A 20,561-nucleotide genomic window follows, 5' to 3' on the forward strand; every position below is an offset into this window, starting at 1 on the left:
ATATTTTTCAGGAATCAATGTTAGATTTTTGTCAAGTGCATTTTCTGCACATTTCAAGGTGATTATATGGCTCCTCTTAGGTCTGTTAATGTGGTGAATTTATTGATTTTCAAATGTTGAATTAGTTTTACATTCCTGGAAGGAACGTACTTAGTCATGCTATGTTCTTTTTATATATTGTTAGGTTCAATTTGCTAAAATTTTGTTAACAATGTTTTCATCTAGCTGGGCATGATGGGTCACACCTGTAATTCCAGCACTTTGGGAGGCTGAGGTGGGTGGATTACCTGAGGTCAGCAGTTCGAGACCAGCCTGGCCAACATGGTGAAACCCCATCTCTACTAAAAATACAAAAATTAGCTGGGTATGATGGCACATGCCTGTAATCCCAGCCACTCAGGAGGCTAAGACACGAGAATAGCTTGAACCCAGGAGGCAGAAGTCGCAGTGAGCCAAGATCTCACCGCTGCACTCCAGCCTGGACAACAGAGTGAGACTCTGTCTCAAAAGATTAAAAAAAAATTGCATCCTATATTCATGATACTTATTCTGTAGTTTTCTTCTAATTGCTTTATCTGGTTTGGGGATCAAAGTAATACTGGCCTAGTTGAATGAGTTTGGAAACTGTTTCATCCTATTCAATATTCTAGAAAAGTTGATATGTAGGCCAGGCGCGGTGGCTCACGCCTGTAATCCCAGCACTTTGGGAGGCCGAGGTGGGCAGATCACCTGAGGTCAGGAGTTCGAGACCAACCTAACCAACATGGAGAAACCCCATCTCTACTGAAAATACAAAAAAAATTAGCCAGGCGTGGTGGTGTATGCCTATAATCCCAGCTACTCGGGAGGCTGAGGCAGGAGAATTGCTTGAACCTGGGAGGCGGAGGTTGTGGTGAGCCGAGATTGCACCATTGCACTCCAGCCTGGGCGACAAGAGCAAAACTTCGTCTCAAAAAACAAAAAGAAAAGTTGGTATAAAGTCTATAGTATTTCCTAAGTAGAATTCCCCAGTAAAGCCATTTGAGCCTAGAGTTTCATTTGTGGGAAGATCTTTAACAAATTTAGTTTTTTAAATAGATACAGGCTTATTCAGGTATGTTTCTTTATGAGTGACATTTGGTTCTATGTCTCTGAAGGAATTTTTCCGTTTCATCCAAGTTGTCAAATTTAGTGTCATAAGGTTGTTGATAATATAGTCTTTTTAATATTTTAATATCTGTAGACTCTGCAGCAATGTTTTCTTTTGTTGTTGTTTGTTTTTTTGGCGGGGCAGACAAAGTCTCTCCTCTGTGGTCCAGGCTGGAGTACAATGGTGCAATCTCAGCTCACTGCAACCTCTGTCTCCCAGGTTCAAGTGGTTTTCCTTTCTCAGCCTCCTGAGTCGCTGGGATTACAGGTGCACGCCACTACACCCAGCTAATATTTGTATTTTTAGTAGAGATGGGGTTTTGCCACATTGGCCAGGTTGGTCTCGAACTCCTGACCTCAGGTGATCCACCCACTTCAGCCTCCCAGAGTGCTGGAATTACAGGCGTGAGCCACCACGCCTGGCCTTGTTATTTCTTTTATTTATGATATTGGGATATTTGTGTCTTCTTTTTTTTTTTTTTTTTTTTTTTTTTTTGCTGTCTCTGATTTGAGGTTTATCAGTTTTATTGATCTCAAAAAACCAACTTTGTTTTCATTTTTTTTCCTTTTTTCTATTTTTAATTTCATTTATTTTCACTTGGAGCTTTGAATATAGATTTTCTGGTAAGAATTTTTTTCTTTAGAAATCTGAAGGCATACATTTATCAGTCTTGCTGTTGAGAAGTCCACTGATATTTTGATTCCCTTCTCTTTTTGTGTAGCATAGTGCCGAAGCTTTTAATACCAGTATTGGCAGAGTTCTGAATTGTTATAATGATGCATGTTGGTATAAATTTTTTTTTAAGTCATTAAGCTGGGCTTATGTGGTCTCTTTAAATATGGATGCCCCATTTTGGTCTTGGAAATTTGTTTTGTTTTGTTTTGTTTCTTTTATGTAACTTTGTTCCCGTCTGTTTTCTCTTTCTTGAATATCTCTTAATTGGATTTTGGATCTTCTAGATTGAACTCTTATTTTTTTCTTTCTTGTTGCCTAGCTTTTTTTCTCATGTATACACACACACTCACTTTTTGAAAGATTTCCTTGACTTTATCATCCATTTATTGAATTTGTTTTGCCATTTTTGTTTTTAAATTCCGAGGTCTATCTTGTTCTCTGATAGTATCCTATTCTTACATCTCTGAAGAATTCGTTATTTTTTTTTGGAGTTTTCTTATGCTGTTTGCTTTTCTTCTGTTTCCTTTAGATGCATCTTTCCTGGAGATTTGTTTTGTCCTTTCATATACTTAGAGGCCTTAATGGTTAGGTACTAAGCACCTGATTAGACTGTCTACCTGAGTAGAGCTTGTTGACTGCTGAGCTTCACTGTGGTGATTGGCTGCTTTTTAATATCTTTCCTTTGATGTTCTGCAGTTTTACTATGATCTGTTTAGATGTGGATACCTTTTTGTTGTGCTTAATTTACATTATAGTTTTATCTGTGAATTCATGTTCTCTCTGTCTCTCCCTCTTTTTTTTTTTTTTTTTTTTTTTTTTGTGAGGGAAGGTCTTGCTCTGTCGCCTAGGCTGGAGTGCAGTGGCGCAATTGTGATTGCGCCTCACTGCGAACTGAATCTCCTGTGCTCAAGTGATCCTCTCATCTCAGCCTCCTGAGTAGCTGGGACCACAAGCACATACCACCACAGCTGCTTAATTTTTTTCATTTTTTTTTTTTTGTAGAGGCAGTGTCACACTTTGTTGCTCAGGCTGGTCTCGAACTCCTGGCCTCAAGCAGTCCTCCTGCCTTGGTCTCCCACAGTTCTGGGATTATAGACATGAGCCACTGTGCCTGGCCTAATTCGTGTTCTCATTTCTGCAGAATTCTTAGCCAGTATCTAATTCAACATTGCCTTTCTCCATTCTCCATATTCGCTCCTTTAAGAATTCTTGTTAGACTTTTATTGGATCTTTACATTCTGTTCTCTTATGTTGACATCTTGTTTTCCAGTTTTCTATTTTTCTTTGCTGCATTTTGAGTGTTTATCATGTATCTTCCATTTTTTAATTCTCTTTAGCCATGTCTAATAAGTTGGCGTTTGTTTTATATTGCTTATTTTTCAATAATATTTTTCTTATTAAACAACTCATAATGCTTATTTTATGTTCTGTCTCTGTCAATTCCAATGCCCAAAGTATTGGGGATTCTTAATCAGTTTCTGCTGATGCTTGCTCATGGTGGATTACTTATTATGTGTTTGCTATTTGATCGTGCACTCATACTTGATAAAATTGGTGGGAATGCTGAAAGGCCTGAATGGTAGGTGACTTATTTCCTGATCTAATTTATGTTTGCTTCTGCTAGGTATCAAAGGGCACTGGTAGCCTGGAACCACTTTAATTTCTTGGCCTGGGAGTTCCCTGACCATAGAGGGAAGAGAAAATTTCAACCTCAGACTTAACTCATGAGGTCAGGCCTGTGATTACAAAACCCCAGAGAAGCCTCTTCACCGAGAGCATGGACCTGAAATGCTCCCTCATAGGTCTTTTGCGTATAATTAACTTCTTTCTCACTCATCCTTTTAGTGAAGTTGCAGGCCGTTTCACGGGTTTTGGTCTAATGTCGGAGTTTCCAGTTAAGTGCCCTCATAGTAAATAAAAGGTTAAGTTTTACATAGGGTAAATCAATTATAGTTTATATATTAATATTTAGTTCACTGGTATTCTATCCTAATGTATATTTTAAAAAAAAACTTAGATAAGTCACTGTAGTGTTTGCAAGGGGGAAAAAGTACAAAAAAAAAAATCACTTTAGAAAACCACATTGCCTAAGTAGAATAAAGCTTACCAACTAGTGTTCCTTAGATTAGAAGTATGTCCAGGTATTCATTCCTGCAATACTTAGGACAGTCAGAGGCCTTAGGCTGGGTGCATCCAGGGGTTTATTCCCCTAGTGTTGTACAGATGATCATTTTCTGTGTGTGCTAGGACCATGGAAAAGATCAGAGAACATTTCTCTAAAACAGTCCTAAAAGATACTCTAGAAAAGACTGCATACTGTATATTCCTCTTTAATCACTGTAATGTTCATAAGCATATTAAAGTCTCCAGAAGACCTTGACGTGAGGAAAATTTCCCAAACATCTTTGACCATGGTACTTTTTAAAAAAATACTAATAGCCTGTAATTATTGAAAACAAAATATCTGTAATCATTGACCTCCTGAAATTTTAAGGCTATAGTCCCTGAAAATAGAGTCAGAATAAGGTATTCTGGGTTGACATTTAAGGGTCAATAATCTTACATTAGCTGCTAACCAAGTTGGCTATATATTAATAGTAGACAAGCCTATATGAAAACTATGGATATAAAAGGTCTGGCCAAGCCGGTGGCTCACAGCTGTAATCCTAGCACTTTGGGAGGCCAAGGCGCGCAGATCACAAGGTCAGGAGTTCAAGACCAGCCTGACCAACATGGCGAAACCCCGTCTCTACTAAAAATACAAAAGTTAGCCTGGCGTGGTGGCAGGCACCTGTAGTCCCAGCTACTCGAGAGGCTGAGGCAGAAGAATCACTTGAACTCAGGAGGCGGAGGTTGCAGTGAGCTGAGATCGTGCCACTGCACTCCAACCTGGGCAACAGAGCAAGACTCTGTCTCAAAAAACAAAAAAGAAAACTATGAGTATAAAAGGTCAGAGGTGAGCTGTATGACTCTATTAGAACGTAGAATCTAGCCAGTGTTTATTAAATGTGTAGAGAAGGCACTGTGATAAATAGTTCATAATGTCTTCCCATTGCCTCCAGGAAAAAATTCAATTCCTTACCCTGGCCTACAAGGGCCCTCATAATCTGGCCCCTATATCCTCTGACCTCATCTCCCATACCTTTCACACTGCGTGCCAGCCACACTGGCCTCCGAGTGTGCTAAGTTTATTCTAGCCGGAAAGCCCTTGTCTTGCACTTTCCTTTGCCTAGAATATGCCAGCATCAGATGTTTAAGTGGCTGCCTTTTTGTCCTCATGGTCTTACCTCACTGAGATTGTTCATCACTGCTGAATCTCAGCTAATCGCCCCTGCTTGAGTGACTCTACCCTCACACAGCCTTGCTTGGTTTCCTCCTACCAGTAGCTTACAGTCTTCCTGAAAACCATGGATCTTGTCTGCTTTGTATGCTCTTCTGTCTTTAGCCTTGGTTACTATGAGACTCACAAATACTTGATAAATAGATGTCGAATGAGTAAGAGAAGCAGCCCATAACTTGCACAAGTTCACAGCTAACAAGTGTCAAAGTTGAGTCTTAACCCATGTTTGTCAGAATTCTGTGTTCATAACACCACACTGTATCTAAATGTGGTTGTCCCATTCCCTTCTACATTGTCAGTTCAAAGTGCTGTTAGAACTTTCCTTTTGTATTGCCTTCAAGGTCTCACTTCATCTTTTAGATCTCCTGTTTGTAGCAAATCTTGATTCTTTGAAGATACCTTTGATTTATAGAAATACCTAAAAGTTATTCAGAACCAAATCTGCTGAATCAGGTAGATGACCAAGCTAGGGAAGACTGATGCAGGGAACAGGAGGAATAATTCTGAAGTGACCACAAATGATAGGTTTTTCTTTTTAAAATCGTATCTAAAAGGCAGTACTAAAAGAAGTATACTGGCTGGGCGCAGTGGCTCACGCCTGTAATCCCAGCATTTTGGGAGGCCAAGACGGGGATCATGAGGTCAGGAGATGAAGGCCATCCTGGTTAACGCAGTGAAACCCCGTCTCTACTAAAAATACAAAAAATTAGCCGGGCATGGTGGTGGGCGCCTGTAATCCCATCTACTTAGGAGGCTGAGGCAGGAGAATGGCGTGAACCCAGGAGGCGGAGCTTGCAGTGAGCCAAGATCGCGCCACTGCACTCCAGCCTGGGTGACAGAGGAAGACCCTGTCTCCAAAAAAAAAAAAAAAAAGAAGTATACTAAAAATGCCTGGGCTGTAGCAACATTATTAGAACATGTATATAACCTCCCAAGGGAACTTCTTTGGTAATGTAATATTTCCATTGTGTGGACTAAGAAATCAGTTTTTGTAGCTTTCATAGCTGCACCTGATACAACTGAAAATTAGTTTCCTGTCTCAATGCAAATGTTTAATACATGACAATGACATGTGGATGGTTTTATCTTGTCAAACTTTGGACAACAGTACATGTCCAGCCTTGTTACTGGTCATGTAATACTAGCTTTGTTTTGTGGTCATTTAATACCAAAAAGAAGGTAGACTAGCCAGGAAAAAAAAATTTTAGCTTAAAGTGTAGTGTGAGAGGATAAAAAAAACTGTATCTGTATAGCAAAAGAAAAAGGATAGGTGCCAAATCTCAAAGATTCTTGAGTTGGTAGATTTCATCTCTCTGGTTATAACTCACTTAATGTTTTGTAATGGTTTGGTTTGGTTTTCTTGTTTGTTTGTTTAGTAGAGATAGGGTCTCCCTATGTTGCCCAGATTGGTCTTGAACTCCTGGGCTCAGGCAGTCCTCCAGCCTCGGCCTCCCAGAGTGCTGGGATTACAGGTGTGAGACACTGCACTTGGCCTGTTTGTTTTTTCTTTTTCTTGTTGTTGCTGTTGTTGTTTTTTCCCCTGTTGTTTGTTTGTTAGGTTTAGGGATATGAGCTGGGCCTCAGCCAGTGGCCCGTTGCCTGTTTTTATTTTGCATTTGAGATACCTTTCCCTCCCCCCCCGCAAGAAGGACTCTTACTCTGTCACCCAGGCTGGAGTATAGTGGCGCCATCTCAGCTCACTGCAACCTCTGCCTCCCGGGTTCAAGCAGTTCTACCCGCCTCAGCCTCCCGAGTAGCTGGGATAATGGGTGCCTACCACCGCTCCTGGCTAATTTTTTTTTTGTATTTTTAGTAGAGGTGGGGTTTCGCCATATTGGCCAGGCTGGTCTCAAACTCCTGACCTCAGCCTCCCAAAGCGCTGGGATTACAGGCATGACCCACTGCGCCCAGCCTCCCATTTTTTTGTCCTTTTTATTGTCTCCTATTTTCTTTTCACTTCTCACAAAGCCTGTAGTTTTGGAATTTATTTTGGAAATGGTTAGAGTAGCAATATTAGTTTTTTCTTGGTTTTTTTTTTATTTTTTTGTGGTTTGAATGAGGCAACATCTTGGAGGAGACATAAGACTAGCATTCACTAAAGATGATATAACTTCTTTGTATTTTTCTTTGAAAAGGAAATTTTTTTAATACTTTTAAGTTCATGGGTACATGTGCAGGTTTGCTACATGGGTAAATGTGTGTCATGAGGGTTTGTCGAACAGATTATTTCATCACCCAGATACTAAGCCTAGTAGCCTAGTACTCATTTGTTATTTTTCCTGGTCCTCTCCCTCCTCCCACCCTCCACCCTCCAGTAGGCCCCAGTGTCTGCTGTTCCCTCTGTGTGTCCATGTGTTCTCATCATTTTAGCTCCCACTTATAAGTGAGAACATGTGGTATTTGGTTTTCTGAGGAAATACTGTTTAGCTTGAGAAAATTGGGTTGGGTTTTAAACCATTGTTTATGTTTTTTAAAAAACTGAATAAATATATATGTAGAAATATTATCTCCTACAATTTTTGAAATATTTGCCATCTTAAAATTGTAAAAGGTAAAATTTTCTTTTTCTTTTTTTTTTTTTTTTTTCCTTGAGACGGAATCTTGCTCTGTCGCCCAGGCTGGAGTGCAGTGGCACAATCTTGGCTGACTGCAACCTCTGCCTCCTGGGTTCAAGCGATTTTCGTGCCTCAGCCTCCCAAGTAGCTGGGACTACAGGCATGCACCACCACGCCCAGCTAATTTGTGTATATTTTTAGTAGAGATGGGATTTCCCCACGTGGACTAGGCTGGTCTCAAACTCTTGACCTCAGGCATCTCCTCGCCTCAGCCTCCCAAAGTACTGGGATTACAGGCATGAGCCACTGCGCCCAGCTGAAAGGCAAAATTTTGTATTAGACCCTTCAGAGCTCTTAGCACTTATTTTTTCTTTTTTTTCTTTTCCAACATGATAAAGTATCAAGCAAAGTGGTTCTTGGTTTTGGGTTTGAGACAGGGTCTCACTCAGTCGCCCAGGCTGAAGTTCAGGGGCACGATCATGGCTCACTGCAGCCTCGACCTCCTGAGGTCAAGCTCTCCTCCTACTTCAGCCTCCCAAGTAGCTGGGACCACAGGCGCAAGCCACCACTCTTGGCTAATTTTTGTATTTTTTGTAGAGATGGAGTTTTGCCATATTGCCCAGGCTAGTCTTGAACTCCTGGGCTCAAGCGATCCACCAGCCTTGACTTCTCAAAGTACTAGGATTACAGATGTGAGCCGCCATGCCCAGCCAGCAAAGCAATTTTTTTTTTTTTTTTTTCTTGAGACAGAGTCTCACTCTGTCACCCAGGCTGGAATGCAGTGGCTCAATCTCAAGCTCTGCCTCCCAGGTTCACGCCATTCTCCTGCCTCAGCCTCCCCAGTAGCTGGGACTACAGGCACCTGCCACCACACCCGACTAATTTTTTATATTTTTAGTAGAGACAGGGTTTCACCGTGTTAGCCAAGATGGTCTCAATCTCCTGACCTTGTGATCCGCCTGCCTCGGCCTCCCGAAGTACTGGGATTACAGGTGTGAGTCACTGCACCCAGCCCAAAGCAATTTTTAAAAACGTCTGTGTGTTGGCTGGGTGCGGTGCCTCACGCCTGTAATCCCAGCACTTTGGGAAGCCGAGGCAGGCGATCACTTGAGGCCAGGAGTTCAAGACCATCCTTGCCAACATAGCAAAACGCCATCTCTACTAAAAGTACAAAGGTTAGCTGGGCATGTTGGCACACACTTGTAGTCCCAGCTACTTGGGAGGCTGAGGCACAAGAATCACATGAGCCTGGGAGATGGAGATTGCAGTGAGCTGAGATCATACCACTGCACTCCAGCCTGGGTGGCAGAGTGAGACTCTGTCATCAAAAAAAGAAAGAAAAAAAGCATCCATATTTTCTGGATACTCCAAATTGGTCTAGAAGTTTAGTTTTAGAGATGAAAGGCAAATTTAAAAATCATGTTTGTTATGTATATTTCACCACAATTTTTATTTTATTTTTGAGACATGGTCTTTCTCTGTCATGCAGGCTGGAGTGCAGTGGCATGATCTCAACTCACTGCAACCTCCTCCTCCCAGGCTCTAGTGATCCTGCCACATAGCTGGGACTACAGATGCGTGCCACCACCACACCCAGCTAATTTTTGTGTTTTTTGTAGAGTCAGGGTTTCGTCATGTTGCCCAGGCTGGTCTCAAACTCCTCAACTCCTCAAACTCCTGTGACCACCTCGGCCTCCTAAAGTGCTGGGATTACAGGAGTGAGCCACCATGCCTGGCCCACAATTATTTTTATATGGTTTTTTGTTTTGTTTTGTTTTTTTGTTTTTTTGTTTTTTTGTTTTTGGTAGAGAGGGAGTCTCACCATGTTGCCCAGGCTGGTCTCAAACTCCTGGGCTCAAGCTATCCTCCCACCTCGACCTCCCAAAGTGCTAGGATTAGGCTGGGTGCAGTGGCTCACACCTGTAATCCCAGCACTTTGGGAGGCTGAGGTGGGCGGATCACTTGAGTTCAGGAGTTTGAGAACAGCCTGGCCAACATGGCAAAACCCTGTCTCTACTAAAAATACAAAAATTAGCTGGGTGTGGTGGCATGTGCCTGTAATCACAGCTACTCGTGAGGCTGAGGCAGGAGAATCACTTGAACCCAGGAGGCAGAGGTTGCAGTGAGCCGAGATTGTGCCACTGCACTCCAGCCTGGGCAACAGAGTGAGACCCAGTCTCAAAAAAAAAAAGTGCTAGGATTATAGGCATGAGCCAGCATGCCCATTCCATAATTAAAAAGAAAAAAGAAACCTGGGCGAGGCACACTGGCTCACACCTGTCATCCCAGTGCTTTGGGATGCAGAGGCAGGACATCCCTTGAGGCGGGGAGGTGGCTCACATCCATAATCTGAGCACTCTGGGAGACTTGGGTGGGCAGATTGCTTGAGACGAGGAATTAAAGACCAGCCTGGGCAACATGGCAAAACCCCATCTCTACAAAAAAACACAAAAATGTTTATGGGATGGTGGCACTTGCCTGTAGTCCCAGCTACTCAGGAGGCCAAGGTGGGAGGATCATCTGAGTGCAGGAGGTGGAGGTTGCAGTGACCCAAGATTGTGCCACTGCAGTCCAGCCTGGGTAACAGAGCGAGACTCTGTCTCAAAGCATTTAAAAAAAAAGAAAGAAAATGGTTATTTCTCAGGGCTGCGTTTTCATTTATCAAATCTCATTTACCAGAATTTGTGCTAGGGTCTTTTAGGGGGTGTGTATGAGTGTTGTGTCATGTGTCACTGGTTTCTCTTACTTCAAAGACTGAACATTCTTCACGATCTGAAAGGAAAAGAAGAGATTCTTTCGGGATGTTTGACGGTTATGATAGCTGCAGTGAGGACACAAGCAGCAGCTCCAGCTCCGAAGAGAGTGAGGAAGAAGTTGCTCCTTTACCTTCTAATCTCCCGATTATCAAAAACAATGGGCAAGTCTACACATACCCAGATGGTAAATCTGGCATGGGTGAGTATTTATAACCTTCACCTGTTCTACAGCTTAATGTTTAAGGGTGTGTTTTCATTTGGTTTCTTCTGTCATTTCGCCTTCCTTAGAATTATTAAGGGGCAGTTTGAAGAGCTGACGTTTATAATTCGAGATAAGATCACTGAGTTGGTGTTTAACTCTTTATTTTGCCTACCTCCTGGTGGAAAGCAGATACAACAAAATAAAAAACAAAAGGCCAGTGAGAAACTTCATGTGGATATAAATTTGGTAATTAGATAAGAAATGCCTCTGTAACTGAAAGTACAAGTGCATAGGATCATGGGCTTTATAAAGTTGAAAGAGACATTCAAGGTTGGGCTCCCTCCTCTATATTAATTTCTTATAATTTCTGTTTTAACATAACTGGTGCTTGGGTATTCTCTGACTCAGTAAGGAATTTCTCTCTGCCTAAAATCTGGCTTGAAAAAGAAAAAGGAAATGAAAAAGGAAGCAGTTTCATTTCTTAGTATCTCAAATTACTAGAATAGTCTCTTTATTGAACCAAAATTTCCTTCCTCCAACTTTTATCTTTTGGTCTTAGTTTTGCCTTTTTAACTTTGCTTCTGGGAGTCTGGAAAGTTTTGCTTTTTAAAGCTACACAGAATAATTCTAATCCTTGTTCTAATGACATCTTTTTTCTCCACAATAGAACCCTTCATTCTAGTTTATCTCTAAGGCATACCAAGGAGCCATAGTTGCTTCAACCATTTCTCTCATGGTGTATCCCAGTGATTTAATTCTTTGATATCCTGGTCACTGTATTCTGGGGATACTTCTGATTATGTGGTAGTAGGGTAACAAGTCATCCTGATTTGCCTAAAACTGTCCTGGTTTTACCATTGAAAGTTGCACATCCTGGAAATGTGGGAACCAAACAAATGGTCACCCTGTGTGAGGCCAGAAGATAGTTCCACCTTTATCTCCCCTTTTCAAGGCACTGTTTCCATTCATGCCACCAAAATTGCTTTAGCTTTCTTGAAAATGATAATGAACTTGTAAATAACTGATGTCCTTTGACCTTTACCACATGAACTAACCCAGTTTAAACCAGTCTTACTGCAGTTAACTTTTTAAACCCAAGATGTAGGACTTTGGATCTCTCTATATAACCTTTTTCTTACTAACTTTCAGTCTTAGAAATTGTTGTTGTTGTTGTTGAGACAGTCTCACTCTGTTGCCCAAGCTGGAGTGCAGTGGTGCAATCTCGGCTCACTGTAGCCTCCACCTCCCGGGTTCAAGCGATTCTCCTGCCTCAGCCTCCCAAGTAGCTGGGACTACAGGCCTGCACCACCATGCCTGGCGTATTTTCATATTTTTAGTAAAGATAGGGTTGCACCATATTGGCCAGGCCGGTCTCAAACTCCTGACCTTAAGCGATCTGCCTGCCTTGGCCTCTCAAAGTGCTGGGATTACTGGGGTGAGCCACCACGCCCAGGCTTCTTGTTGTTGTTGTTGTTGTTGTCGTTGTTGAGACAGTCTTGCTGTATTACCCAGGCTGGAATGGCAGCAGCAAGATCTCGACTCACTGCAATCTCTGCCTCCCAAGCTCAGGTGATCCTCTCACCTCACCCTCCCAAGTAGCTGGTACTGTAGGCACATGCTACCATACCTGGCTAATTTTTGTATTTTTTTCAGAGACGGGCAATTTTCACCATATTGCCCAGGCTGGTCTCAAACTCCTGAACTCAAGCGATCCACCTGCCTCAGCCTCCTAAAGTGCTGGGTTTACAGGTGTGAACCACTGCACCCTGCCCAGTCTTAGAAATTTTTGATTGCTAATTCTGTCATCTAATGTTGAATGCTGTGTCATCTAATCTTCCAGTTTTATATCATTTACAGTTGATAATCCTGCCCTGTTGGTCCTATTCTAGTCTTTTGGTTAAAAAGATGAATAGCATGGCCAGGTGCGGTGGCTCATGTCTGTAATCCCAGCACTTTGGGAGGCCGAGGCAGGCAGATCATGAGGTCAAGAGATCGAGACCATCCTGGCCAACATGGTGAAACCCCGTCTCTGCGAAAAAAAATTGAAAAAAATTAGCTGGGCATGGTAGTCATGTGCCTGTAGTCCCAGCTATTCAGGAGGCTGAGGCAGGAGAATTGCTTGTACCTGGGAGGCAGAGGTTGCAGTGAGCTAAGATCACGCCACTGCACTCCAGCCTGGCTACAGAGCAAGACTTCAAAAAAATTAAAAAAATTATGAACAGCACAGGGGCTGATAGTCATGCAGACCATATCAAAAAGCTTCATTTATCAGGATTCGCTGGGTTTGGTCATCCTCCAGTTAAAACCTACCTGGGTGTCGCTGGGCGTGGTGGCTAACGCCTGTAATCCTAGTACTTTGGGAGGCTGAGGCGGGCAGATTGCCTGAGCTCAGGAGTTCGAGACCAGCCTGGGCAACATGGTGAAACCCCATCTCTAACAAAAAATCAGCCAGGCATGGTGGTGTGTGCCTGTAGTCCCAGCTACTCAGGAAGCTGAGGCAGGAGAATTGCTTGAACCCGCGAGGCGGAGGTTGTAGTGAGCCGAGATAGTGCCACCGCACTCCAGCCTGGGCGAGAGACCGAGACTCTGTCTCAAAAAAAAAAACTACCCATGTGTCTTCTACTCCAGCTGAAATTTCTCAGTCCTGTTATCAAAGCTACATGAGATTTTATCAAATGTGTTAGCTCCTGTTAGTGTATATTCTTGCCATGGTTTGATTATAACATACCAGCCTAGTAATCCTATCATAAAAGGAAATAACGTTTGTTGAAGCTTTGTGTGTGCTAGCATCTGTTTTAAATACTGGAGATAGCAGATGAACAACGCAGAATAAGTTTCCTGTCCTGATGGAACTTGCATCCTACTTGTGGGAATTCTAGTTTGACATGTATAATTTCTGGCAAAGATTCGCTATTTCCTTGGGATCACAACTTTTCTATCTAGGTGTTCAGAACATTCTTTAACAATTATTCTAGAATTTTTGCAACAGAAAACCATTTAGTTTTCTCTCCCAGTAGATACCCTTTGTTCACCTGCAATCTTCTGGCACTTTTATCTTTTTTCCATGATTTCTCATAGATTTGTAAGTAAGTACAGTTGTCCCCTGGTATCCATGGGGGATTGGTTCCAAGACTTCCCTCAGATACCAAATTCACAAATGCTCAAATTCCTTATATAAAATGGTGTGGTATTTACATATAACTTATGCACATCCTTCCATATACTTTAAATCATGTCTAGATTACTTATAGCTAATACAATGTAAATGCCATGCAAATAATTGTTAATACTATACTGTTTAGAGAATAATAAGAAAAAAACGGTCTGTGTATGTTCAGTACAGACGCAATTTTTTTTTTCCCAAAATATTTTCAGTCCGCTTTTGGTTGAATCCACAAATACAGAACCCATGGAAGCACAGAGCCAACCGTACCGGTTACACTACAGGCCTCTCCAGTTTACCTGTTTGGGTGGAGGCTTTGACTCACTAAGGCAGTTATTTGCTGTGCTACTTTTTGTTTATCTTTTTTAAACTTCAATTCTTGTGAACCTTGTTCTAATTCTACCTTTCAAATTATTGTGTATTATGCAATAGTAGCCAAGAGTTCTGCTGTTTCCCACTGTCACTGATTAATAATAGAGCACCTACGTCAAACTTGTTTTGTTTTTTTGTTTGTTTGTTTTGTTTTTGTTTTTGTTTTTGTTTTATTCAGGATCTTCTTCTGTTGTCCAGGCGAGAGTGCAGTGGTGCGATCATAGCTCACTGTAACCCTGAACTCCTGGACTTAAGCAATCCTCCCTCCTCAGTCTCCTGAATAGCTGGGACTACAGATGTGTGCTACCATGCCTGGCTCTTTTTTATTTTTATTTTTTGAAGATACTGGATCTTGCTATCTTGCCCAGGCTGGTCCCATACTCCTGGCCTTGAGCCAATTCTCCTGCCTCGGCCTCCCAAAGTTCTGGGATTACCGGCATGAGTCACTGCACCTGGCCTCTACCTCAAACTTTGAACCCATTCCTTTTTTTTGTCCCCTAAACATAACTTGAAGGAATCCTCATACAGCTCTTAGCATTTTTCCAAGTATTACTACCTCTTTTTAAGTTTCAACTTTTGCAGTATTTTAAAGGCCTGTGTTATACTTTGTTATTAATCCTCAGTTGTGTGGCACTTTTCATCTTTCATGTGTAATCATTTCAAAAGCTGGAATTTGTTGTATATGAAAATGCCTGGCACGTGGTAAGCACTAAGGAAATGTTGGTTGAATCCAGCGTATCTGCCCTGTTTCTGATGACCCTTTGTAAAGCCTTTCAGACCTCAAGCCACTATCAGACCTTCTAAAACCCATCACCATGGCACAATACCAGTGTTCCCTCTGACTTCTCTGTGCAGGCTTCTTTATCATTTGTATAGGAGATAGGAGAAATGTTCAAGGCAAATTTTTTAATTAAAACTTTAAGATGGCAGGAGAAATTATTTAAACTGTTAGATGAAGATTGATTTTATTATATCATCATAACACTAGTGTTTTTATTTTGTTAATTAGCTACCTGTGAGATGTGTGGGATGGTTGGCGTCCGAGATGCTTTTTACTCTAAAACAAAGCGTTTCTGTAGCGTTTCATGTTCAAGAAGTTACTCGTCAAACTCCAAGAAGGCAAGCATTTTGGCCAGACTTCAGGTAACGGTACAGAAACTTTCTTACTTATGTCCGTTATTTCTATGGCTTTTGCCATTTATCTGTCATTTGACTGTGATTCACTGCACTCCACCTCTGCCCACTCAGTTATCGTTTTATACCACATCTTGAGGAAACATGTGAGCCCCAAAGTTTGTTCAGCCTATAAAATTGAAAAACTATTTTAAACGGATAAGCCATACTATCCAAATAAACTATTATTTGCAGAAGTTAATTAAAATACCCTTTTTCCAAATAAGTATAAACACTTTTTTATATACAGAAATTGAAGACATTTTCCTGTTTCCCTTTGTTTCCTTTTGTGTTAAAATCAAGGTAGAATCTTTCAACATTTGGGGGGAAATAATTTAATCTCTGGTTTTATTTTCTCATCATCCTCGCTTTGTACTTTTTAGTACAATCCATTTGATACCTTGACCAAATGTATTTGGTTAATCCAACTAACCTTTTTGACAACGCTCATGGTATGGAAAGAAAATCGTCTTGCTTTAAATGTACATCAGTGCCTACAAAATGACTGGAGACTTGACCATTTGACTAAGTTCTTACTATTGTGTTGTAAACAACTTTTTAAAGGCATTAACTTAACTGATTTTTGCAGTGTTTTTATTGGATGATCACAGTCTTCTCATTTAATTTATTATTGTGATCATTACATAGCACTGAAAGGGTTATTTAAATCCTCCAAATTAAGGAAATACATCACTTAGATGTATTTCTATATTTCAGATAGACAGTACCTAAAGATCCTGAGCAGTGGTCTGTACCCAAATGGATGGCAGTTTGTCACACTGTGAATTTGGCCCATGATCATTTTGTCATTGATCTTTTGCGTTAGCACTAAAGGTATAAACCTCAGTCACTTGCTCTTTGAACATTAAATTATCTTCTCTTACCATATAAATAGCAATGCTTGGCAACCTGCATGAGTAAATAACCACTGGTTCTATCTACTATAAGAAGGAATCAAGTATCCACCACAGCCTATATTTTAACATCTTGTGGGATATAATTTTTTATTAACATATTAATTTGCGTATTGCTGTTGTAGTCTATGCCAGCTCTGCTACCCATATTAGATAACTACATTGTAGCAGAACTCCAGAAAAAATTCTCATGTTAAAATTCTTGTATGTTTCCTCTGCTTTAATAATTTTCTAAACCCTCAATGTTTACTTAAGCAGAATGTGTAGTATGCAGTCCAGTTAAATTGTGGTGGTGAGGGGATGAAAAAGAATCCTATTTACTTAACTTTTCTTGTTTTAGGGTAAGCCTCCAACAAAGAAAGCAAAAGTTCTTCAGAAACAACCTTTAGTTGCTAAGCTAGCCGCATATGCTCAGTATCAAGCTACCTTGCAAAATCAAGCAAAGACAAAAGCAGGTAATATTGGTGAATCTGACAGAGGTGAAATATTTGACATTGATTCATTTAGTTTTAATTAATGACATTGTAATTTTGAATTCTGTTTAACTAAGCTGTTTCTATGTCCTGTTAGCACATTACGGCTCTAAGCTTCCTAATAGTTGTTTTGATTTCAATAAATTACTCTAGAAGAGTATAGTTGCATGCATAAGTTCAGGTGCTTTTGGCAGTCTCCTTAATGTTTTTATTTGGTTTATTATTTACTTTTCATGTACAGATTATCTGAATTGTGAAGATATTAGGCAAAGAAATAGGATGTTCAGCAGGCTTCAAAGGGATTGAGGGAAGAAGAGTAGTAAGAGGAGATTAAGGAAAGGACCATTTCCAATAGATTTTTTTTTTTTTTGGGCGGGACAGAGTCTTGCTCTGTCACTCACACTAGAGTCCAGTGGCGTGATCTCAGCTCACTGTAACCTCTGCCTCATGGGTTCAAACAGTTCTCATGTCTCAGCCTCCCAAGTAGCTGAGACTACAGGTGCACGCCACCACGTTCGGCTTATTTTTGTATTTTTAGTAGAGATAGGGTTTCACCATGTTGGCCAGGCTGGTCTAGAACTCCAGACCTCAAATGATCCACCCACCTCAGCGTCCCAAAGTGCTGGGAATACAGGTGTGAGCCACAGCGCCTGGCCAGAAGATTTTTAATAGAAGTAAATAGAAAGTGAAGCAATAAGTGAGTAAATAATGAGGAGAGCAATAAGAGAGTAAATAGTGAGGAGGGCAATAAGTGAGTAAATAGAAGAGGCAATAAGTGAGGTAATTAAAAGTGATATGGGGTAGGTATCTCACTGAGGTACATGGCAAGAACTGAATGGAAATAAAAGCACAAAAGCAGCCACAACAGTGTTTGTCATTCTGTACACTTCTCTCAACTTCTCTTTGCTCCCTTTAACCGAAGAGCTTGTACCTCACTTCCTCAGGAGCATGTGTCATGTATAGAACAGTTAAGAAACTCCTGGCCAGGCGTGGTGGCTCACACCTGTAATCCCAGGGCCAAGGCCAGGTGGATCACGAGGTCAGGAGTTCAAGACCAGCCTGGCCAATATGGTGAAACCCCATCTCTACTAAAAATACAAAAATTAGCTGGGTGTGGTGGCATGCACCTGTAGTCCCAGATGCTCGGGAGGCTGAGGCAGGAGAATCACTTGAACCTGGGAAGCAGAAGTTCCAGTGAGCCAAGATCATGCCACCGCACTCCAGCCTGGGTGTCAGAGGGAGACTCAGTCTCAAAAAAAATAAACTCCTGTTTGTTTGCAAATATGATATAAGCCAAAGCTCATGCTATTTAGAGAAGTTATTTGATCTTTACATAAAGAAAACGTTCTTTAAATGGGATAAATTAATTTTATGTCCATTCACACATTTTAACAATGATAACCTTCTTATAAATAAAAGATTTGAGAATTGTAATATATCTAAATTTGTTTCATTTTAGCAGTCTCCATGGAAGGTTTCAGCTGGGGTAACTACATCAATAGCAATAGCTTTATAGCAGCTCCGGTTACCTGTTTTAAACATGTAAGTACAGAATTTCTCACCTTATTTTGAAGTACTTAGTCATTGTTTAAATCTGAAGGTACAATAACAGCTAAGCATTTTACCCTTAGAAGGTGTTTGTTTTTATGCTTGTAATTGAAATGCTTCTTTTATTATTATACTTAATAATAGTTAACAAGAACTTCTGTAAGTTTTGTAAGTACAAGTTTCCTATAAAGAAATTGCAGTTTGAAGTTATTTTAAACAGGGAGAAGTTCTAGTCTTCTCTTATAAATACTAATCTTCTTTTATATTTATTTATTTTTTAAATTTTTTTGTAAAGACATGGTCTCGCTATGTTGCCCAGGCTGGTGTCAAACTCCTGGCATCAAGCAGTCCTCCCACCTTTGCCTCCCAAAATGCTGGGATTACAGGTATGAGCCACCACACCCAGCCTCATCAGATGTTCATATTAAGTTGAACTGCTAGCTTTGTCCAGGCACAGTGGCTCAACTGTATTCCTAGCAACTTGGGAGAATGAGGCAGGAGGATCACTTGAGGTCAGGAGTTCAGGACCATCCTGGGCTACATAGTGAGACTTCTTTTCTACAAAAAATGAAAGTAAATGAAATTACTAGTATTGTGTATCAAAAATGTGCATATTGACAATGTCATACGATTTGACCTAACAGAAACCATTCATTATGTATGTTACTTAAATCTGCAATTTGACCTGATAATTCAGAAGAGGAAGGATCTTTTTTCTTAATTTTTTTGTCTCCAAATGTTAAGTCACAAAAACAAGGAACTATTAGTAACATAGTATTGTGAGCTGAAATATGTGCTATATATATATATATATCATGAGAAACCCTTTAAAAGGTTTTCTTTTCAGCAAGTGGATTGTTACAGAGCATTTAAAATAATTTAGAATTATGTTTAAAATTTATCTGATGACAAGTTCTTTCCTTGATTATTTTATTCCTTTAGATTTGATTAATTCTGTCTAATACTTGTTTAACCTGACTGCAACTTTAATTAATACTTAAAGATCTTTTCTGCTGCTATACATGTTTAAGAAGAAAAGAGAATTTAGAAAATACATGAACTTTTGTTTGCACTTAACATTTTGTTAACTTAGGGCTCTAGGCCGGGCACGGTGGCTCACGCCTGTAATCCTAGCACTTTGGGAGGCCAAAGCAGGTGGATCACCTGAGGTCGGGAGTTCAAGACCAGCCTGGCCAACATGGTGAAATCCCGTTTCTACTAAAAATACAAAAATTAGCCAGGGGTGATGGTGGGCACCTGTAATCCCAGCTACTCGAGAGGCTGAGGCATGAGAATCACTTGAACCCAGGAGGCAGAGGTTGCAGTGAGCTGAGATTACGCCACTGCACTCCAGCCTGGGCAATAGAGCGATGCTCAGTCTCAAAAAAAAAAAAAAAAAAATTAGGACTTTATTTTTAGATAACAGCATGTGAACAAAGCTGAGCTTAGGTTCCTGTTGTAGAAATCTAAGCGAATTTTCAGTGATTCATGGCCAGTAAAGGAGTTTGATCAAGGTCAAGCATGTTAATTTGCTAATTCTCATTCTTGAAAATACAATGTGAAGCCCTTAGTCAGTGACATCTTGCCTTAAATGGAATCTTATTTCTGTGTAAAGTAGGTGATTTATTTTGCTGTAATGTTGATAATAGTGTCACATTTGTGAGAAATATTCCATACACAGCAATAGCAGCTTTAAAGAGAGATCTTTAAAAAGAAAATCTTTAACTCTCTTCTCTTGGGATATTGCTTTCCTGAAGCTCAGAATTAGATTAAGTTCTCAGTTACAGTAACTCTTTCATCTCAGATTCCTGGAACATTTGTCTTTTGTCTCTTTCTGAATGGCCTTTCTCTCTTTTTGTATCTGTTTTTATATTATAAACCATATCAAACTTTTCTGTAAGTAGTCAGGGTATTAAAAAGAATGGCATTTCAACCCCAGAAGTATAATATTTTATTTTCTGTCCAAATCTTTGAATTGTTATACTATATTAAAGTTATTTATGAGAAAATTTCTATGGTAATAATGAACTTGGTTGACTGTTCAATTCTGCCTTTTTTGAGATTGAAATGTTCTATCAGGGAATCAAGCAGCTAACCTTACCACATGATTAATAAGAATGTGGAGCCTCTGCTTTCTCACTCAGAAATGAGGCATCTGTTTCTCAATTATGTGGACCCAGTGCCTTCCTGTTCCGTTTACCTCTCTTTACTGCCTTCTCCTTATCAAACAGGAAAAATCTGTCTTAATAATTCCTTGGTAT

The 20,561-nt window shown here is 40.4% G+C and overlaps 1 protein-coding gene across 14 annotated transcripts in view; it reads left to right on the forward strand.

Moving 5' to 3' along the window:
• The window catches only part of MBTD1 (mbt domain containing 1), an 83,841-nt gene that overhangs the window by 25,284 nt on the left and 37,996 nt on the right, over positions 1-20,561 (forward strand). For 5 of the 14 annotated variants that reach the window (XM_054546535.2, XM_024234985.3, XM_054546538.2 and 2 more), the window contains 4 exons: positions 10,453-10,654; positions 15,202-15,341; positions 16,620-16,734; positions 18,212-18,294. In XM_054546535.2, coding sequence (XP_054402510.1) covers positions 10,453-10,654; positions 15,202-15,341; positions 16,620-16,734; positions 18,212-18,294 — 540 coding nt within the window. The remainder of the gene's footprint in view (positions 1-10,452; positions 10,655-15,201; positions 15,342-16,619; positions 16,735-18,211; positions 18,295-20,561) is intronic. The other 9 variants (XM_054546537.2, XM_024234986.3, XM_063718136.1 and 6 more) reach the window with 5 other exon arrangements.

This window comes from Pongo abelii, chromosome 19 (genome assembly GCF_028885655.2).
Source record: "Pongo abelii isolate AG06213 chromosome 19, NHGRI_mPonAbe1-v2.0_pri, whole genome shotgun sequence".
NCBI lineage: Eukaryota > Metazoa > Chordata > Mammalia > Primates > Hominidae > Pongo > Pongo abelii.